Below are 6,319 nucleotides of genomic sequence, written 5' to 3' on the forward strand. Positions count from 1 at the left end.
TTTAGTTTGGATTTCTATCGATATAGTGATCTGAAAGTTTGAATTGAACCATAGAATTTGCTTGTTCTTCAGGTTGAATGTGGAATCTTGAATATCTTAGATTGGACTATCCTAAGATGTGTTTCCAGAGTTTGAAAGAGGGGGTTTCTTCCTTACTTTGCTTTGATTTATATTACTTTATTAAGTAGAATTATTTTGTGGAATTTATTTTGATATTATACTGTGGTATTCTTATTGGTGAAGTATTTGAATTATTGTTGCTTTAGGAATGTCGATGGAATAAAGATAAATATCAGTGGCTGCTGACTGATGCTGCAAATATTGAGTTTCCCTTCTCCTTTTGCTTGTTTTTTCCCTGTTTGCCCATCTCTTCTACTATCCAATTTTATTTTGTAACTTTATTGTTTTTGCAGATTAGGTGTTCGTCATGTGGCACATGTATACGAGCTGAGGTTTTTTTACATTTATTATTTGATTTATCATTTATTCAAATTATGTTTTACGTTACTGTGTTTGTACGTCTTCTACAAATATTTTTTGGTGTAAAAAAGTAGGTACATAATTGAAAAAATTTGTCCCCCCCCCCTTTTTTCTTTTGTCTACTTAATTCTCATTCATTAGTCTAATAGTAAGACAATTTTTTGTAGTACTGTTTGAATCTGCGATTGGTTATTGTTTTCAAGGTTTGTTGTGAGTCGAGGACATGGTTATGGGTGAAGCTGTACAAAATGTGGGTACTTTTCCTTAGTATTATTCATCTTGACCCAGCTTTGGTTTTTTATTTTTTTTCTATATTTAGTTACTTTGTCATTGTAATACATGTTATTGTGTGGTTGGATTAGCCACCGAATTATTTGATTTATTGTGCACGGTGTTTGCAGCGCATAGAAGGATATTGTATGCCACAAAATATAGGAGTGCATAGTTAATGAGTCGAGCTGAGGGGGGTCTACTCGAGAACATTTATTGAGTTTCCACATTTTTCCATTTATTTTTGTTTGAATTATGATTTTTGATGTTATTGTGCTTTCTTCTTCTACGGAGATGTGTGTGCTAGTATTTAGAATGGAAGAAAGGGGGTATATACTAGAATAATGTTTGATTTTTATTATCTACTTTATTTTGCTCCTTGGTATTGAGTATAAGCATGCTTCTTTCTAGTGGTCTTTAAATCAATTTTTAGTCGAATATTGGTTTCAACATGATTAATTGTGAGTCCAGGACATGGTTATGGGTGAGGCCACACGGAAAATCCTTTGTTGCTTCATTTTTTTGATGCAAGATTTCACTGTTTTGTTTTATAAAAGGGCTAATTGTTTGGTTTTCTATACGTAATGTTTGCATAGTGATGCGCATAGAATTATAAGGCAAGACACGGGATTGAGGACTGCATGGTTAATAAGGACTAGCAGAGTCTTAGAGATTCTTAAGGACATCAAACTCATCATTGTTTGTACATATTGTATTAATTTTAGGTTTAGTTTGAATTTCTATTGATATAGTGATCTTAAAGTTTGAATTGAACCATAGAATTTGTTTCCTTTGCAGGTTGAGTGTGGAATCTTGAATATCTATGGTTGGACTATCGTAGAATGTGTTTCCGAGTTTGAAAGAGGGGGTTTCTTCCTTATTTTGCTTTGATGTGTATTACCTTATTAAGTACAATTATTTTGTGGAATTTATTTTGATATTATACTCTGGTATTCTTACTGGTGAAGTTTTTGAATTATTGTTGCTTTAGGAATGTCGATGGAATAAAGAAAAATATAAGATGCTGTTCTGATGCTGCAAAGAACTCATGATGTGGCACATGTATACGAGTTAAGGTTTTTTTACCTTTATTATTTGCTTTATCATTGCTTCAAATTATGTTTTACGTTATTGTGTTTGTACGTCTTCTAAAAATATTTCTTGGTGTTTAAAAAAGTAGGTACATAATTGAAAAAATGAGTTCTCCCCCCCCCCTTTTTTCTTCCACATCATTAATTCTAATTCACTAGTATTTATAGTAAGACATACTCTTTTGTAGTACTGTTTAAATCTGTGATGGGTTATTTTTTTTCAAGGTTGGTTCTTAAGTCTAGGACATGGCTATGGGTGCTACGGTACAAAATGTGGATATTTTTCCTTATTACCAATCATCTTGACCCTTCTTTGAATTTTTTTTGTTTTTGCCCTATTTAGTTACATTGTCTTTTTTTTTCAATTGTCTTTGTGTACTGGCCTTCGGGGTCAGAATTTTGAGTGCTGACCGTCAAGGACCTGTTGCCTCTGTCTTTCTTGCCTTAGAACGTGAGGTCATTATGTCTAGTTGAGGTTTGGTTTTATATGCTTTAAACGTAAGGTCTTTGTTCAAGCTGAGGCTCGGTTTTTGTGCTCCTTTAGAACCTTTGGTCTTTAATGGAGAGCTAAGACTCAGTCTTATGCACCGTAGATCGTAAAGTCTTGAGGTGTTGAGTTGAGGCTCAGACTTGTGCTCCTTCAGCCGTAAGGTCTTGAAGAGCCGATCTATGGCTCAGAGTTGTGCGGCTTAGAACATAAGGTCTTTAGGTTCTGGGCCGAAGCCCGGACTTGCAAGCGTTAGACCATAAGGTCTTTCAAGGTGCCAAGCAAAAGCTGGACTTGCGTGCCTTAGCGGTATGGTCTTGAGGGTCTAAGTTGAAGCTCGGGCTTACGGGCCTTAGAGTGTAAGGTCTCGAGGTGCCGGGCCAAAGCTCAGACTTGCGCGCCTTGGAGTGTAAAGTCTTTGGTGCCTTAGAACAACCCTTCTTTCCTCAAAGATGAGGTCTTGCCTTGCCGACCAAGTGGGCCGGTCTTTGTTTCCTCACAGATGCGGTTTTCTCTTGCCGATCATTGGGGTTGACCCCTCCTTTCTTCACGGATGTGGTCTTCTTTTGGTCGGCTCGTCCTTTCCTTGAGGATAAAAACTTCTTTTGCGACCAATTCGGGTTGGCCTTTTTTTCGTTACGAATGAGGTCTTCTCTTGACTACCATGTCGGATAAGCCATTCTTTCCTCACAGATGAAATCTTCTTTTGCCGACTAGTTCAAGTTGGGGTTTCTTTTTTCACGAGTGAAGACTTCTCTTGCCGTCCAGTTCGGTCGGCTCGTCCTTTCCTCGTAGATGAAATCTTTTATCGACTAGTTTGGGTCGACCTTTCTTTCCTCACAAATGAGTTCTCTTGTCGACCATGTAGGGTTGGATCTTATTTCCTTGTGGATGAAATCTTCTTTTGCCAATCAGTTCGGGTCGGCCTTTCTTTCCTCATGGATAAGGTGTTCTTTTGCCGACTATTGCGGTCGCCTCGTCCTTTCCTTGTGAATGAAATCTTCTTTTCTCAACCAGTTAGGGCCAACCTTTCTTTCCTCACGAATGAGTTCCTCTGTCGACCATTGGGGTCGGCTCATCCTTTCCTCATGAATTAGATTTTTTACTGACCAATTAGGGTCGACCATTCTTTCCTCATGAATGAGGTCTTCTTTTGTCGACTATATCGGATCGGCCCTTCTTTCCTCATAGTTTGCCGACCATTGGGGTCGGCTCATTCTTGTGAATGAAATCTTCTTTTGCCGACCAGGTAGGGTCGACCCTTCTTTCCTCAGGAATGAGTTCCTCTTGTAGGCCATTGGGGTCGGCTCGTCCTTTCCTCGTGGATGGGATCCTTTACTGACCAATTTGGGTCGACCTTTCTTTCCTTATGAATGAGGTCTTTTGTCGACCATGTCGGATCGACCCTTCTTTCCTCATAGTTTACCGACCATTGGGGTCGGCTCATGAGGTCTTTATGATCGGCCCCTTGGTCTCAAGGATTTTCCATCCTCGTAATGAACGAACTTCTAACCTTATTAATACTTTAAACTGGAAATCTCACGAAAATCTCTTCTAAGCCTTGCTCGGCTCGGACTCCATATTCATTTATCTTTCCATTAAATACGAGTATCCGGTGTGAGGTGGCTAGATACTTCGATGATGGTGAGCACCGCCAAGCCTATAAGTTGGTTCCTTCTTTACTTTCTCTTTCAATGGGATGATTATCCCATTTTAGACTCTGATTATCACATTTTCCCATCCATTATGCTTGGCTTGGCGTCATTATTATGGATGGAGTGATCATCACGCCGACCACCCTGTTCAGGTCTTCAGGAGTAGGCCACGGTTGACTCTTCAACTACTATTGCGGCTAGTTCCATGGCTTGAGGTCAGTATCTGTGGCTTGGACTTGTGCGCCTTAGAACATAAGATCTTTCGGTTCTGGGTTAAAGCCTGGACTTGCAAGCATTAGAGCGCAAGGTCTTTCGAGGTGCCGTGTCGTAGCCAGACTTGCGTGCCTTGGTGCGCAAGGTCTTGAGGGTCCAAGTTAAAGCTCGGGCTTGCGTGCCTTAGAGCGTAAGGTCTTGAGGTGCTGGGCCGAAGCTCAGACTTGTGCACCTTAGAGCGTAAGGTCTTTGGTGCCGTAGAATGACCCTTCTTTCCTCAAAGATGAGGTCTTCTTTTGCTGACCAAGTGGGTCGATCTATGTTTACTCACGGTTGAGGTCTTTTCTTGCTGACCATTGGGGTCGACCCTTCCTTTCTTCACGGATGAGGTCTTCTTTGGTTGGCTTGTCCTTTCCTTGTGGATGAAATCTTATTTTTCTAACCAGTTCAGGCCGGCCTTTCTTTCATCAAGAATGAGATCTCTTGCCGACCATGTCGGGTCAACCATTCTTTCCTCTGACTTGGTCAGCCATTCTTTCCTCACAGATGGAATCTTCTTTTGCCGACCAGTTTGGGTCGGGGATTCTTTTTTCACGAATGAAGTCTTCTCTTGTCGTCCAGTTCGGTTGGCTCGTCCTTTCCTCCCGGATGAGATCTTTTATTGACTAATTCGGGTCAGCCTTTCTTTCCTCACAAATGAGTTCTTTTGTCGAGCATGTCGGGTTGTCTCGTCCTTTCCTCGTGGATAAGATCTTTTGCTAACCAATTTGGGTCGACCTTTCTTTCCTCATGAATAAGGTCTTTTGTCGACCATGTCAGATCGGCCCTTCTTTCCTCATAGTTTTCCGACCATTGGGTTTAGCTTGTCCTTTCCTTGTTAATGAAATATTCTTTTTCGGACCAATTCGGGTCGGCCTTTCCTTACTCACAATTGGGGTCTTCTCTTGCCAACCATATCGGGTCGGCTTTGCCCTTTGGTCTCGAGGACTTTCCGTCATCATAAACGAACTTCTAACCTTATTAATACTTTCAACTAGAAATCTCATGAAAGATGTCTAATTCTTTCTCGGCTCGGACTCCATATTCATTTATCTTTCTGTTGAATACGAGTATTTGGTGTGAGGTGGCTAGGGTCTTCGATGTTGGTGAACACCATCGGGCCTATAAGTTGGTTCCTTCCTTATTTACTTTCTCTTTCGGTGGGATGATCATCCCGTTCTGGACAGTGATTCTCACCTTTGCCCATCCATTATGCTTGGCTCAGCCTCATTGTTACGGATGGGGTGATCATCACGCCGACTACCTTGTTCAGGTCTTCAGAAATAGGTCACGATTGACCCTTCGACTACCGCCTGTACTTGCAAGTGTTAGAGTGTATGGTCTTACGTGTTGCCGAGCCGTAGTCAGACTTGCGTGCCTTGGTGCGTAAGTTCTTGAGGGTCCAAGTTGAAGGTCGGACTTGCGCGACTTATGGAGTAAGGTCTTTGGTGCCTTAGAATGACCCTTCTTTCCTCAAAGATGAGGTCTTCTCTTGTCGCCCACGTGGGTCGGTCTTTGTTTCCTCCCGGGTGAGGTCTTCTCTTGCTGACCATTGGGGTCGACCCTTCCTTTCTTCACAGATGAAGTCTTCTTTGGTTGGCTTGTCCTTTTCTTGCAGATGAAATCTTCTTTTGCCAACCAGATCGGGCCGGCCTTTCTTTCGTCAGGAATGAGTTCTCTTGCCCACCATGTTGGGTTGGCCATTCTTTCCTCACAGATGGAATCTTCTTTTGCCGACCAGTTTGGGTTAGGGTTTCTTTTTTCACGAGTGAAGTCTTCTCTTGTCGTCTAGTTCGGTTAGCTCGTCCTTTCCTCCCAGATGAGATCTTTTATCGACCAGTTCGGTTCGGCCTTTCTTTCCTCACAAATGAGTTCTTTTGTCCACCATGTCGGGTTGGCCCTTCTTTCGTTACAGATGAGGTCTTCTTTTATCTACTATGGATCTACTCGTCCTTTCCTTATGGATGAAATCTTCTTTTGCTGATTAGTTAGGGGTCAGCCTTTCTTTCCTCACGATTAAGGTGTTCTTTTGCCGACCATTGGTCAGCTTGTTCCTTAAGAATTAAATCTTCTTTTATCGACCA

At 41.5% G+C, this 6,319-nt stretch overlaps 1 protein-coding gene across 1 annotated transcript; it reads left to right on the forward strand.

Annotated features, from left to right (window-relative positions):
* The first annotated feature begins 58 nt into the window (after window positions 1-58).
* Window positions 59-2,034, forward strand: LOC122075238. The gene is made up of 4 exons (XM_042640197.1): window positions 59-143; window positions 267-452; window positions 684-730; window positions 1,549-2,034. The coding sequence occupies exons 1-4, from the start codon at window positions 78-80 to the stop codon at window positions 1,565-1,567; spliced, it is 318 nt and encodes a 105-aa protein (XP_042496131.1). The 5' UTR covers window positions 59-77; the 3' UTR covers window positions 1,568-2,034.
* Window positions 2,035-6,319: the final 4,285 nt, after the last annotated feature.

Source organism: Macadamia integrifolia, chromosome 4, assembly GCF_013358625.1.
Source record: "Macadamia integrifolia cultivar HAES 741 chromosome 4, SCU_Mint_v3, whole genome shotgun sequence".
In the NCBI taxonomy this organism is placed as follows: Eukaryota; Viridiplantae; Streptophyta; class Magnoliopsida; order Proteales; family Proteaceae; genus Macadamia; species Macadamia integrifolia.

What these genes read in the sequence shown, in the direction of transcription:
- LOC122075238 (XM_042640197.1), top strand. Translation starts at nt 78, where the DNA reads ATGTGGAATCTTGAATATCTTAGATTGGACTATCCTAAGATGTGTTTC. An exon ending in TCCAGAGTTTGAAAGAGGGG is followed by an intron (nt 144 to 266) that starts GTTTCTTCCTTA and finishes TTGTTGCTTTAG; the next exon opens with GAATGTCGATGGAATAAAGA. An exon ending in GCACATGTATACGAGCTGAG is followed by an intron (nt 453 to 683) that starts GTTTTTTTACAT and finishes ATTGTTTTCAAG; the next exon opens with GTTTGTTGTGAGTCGAGGAC.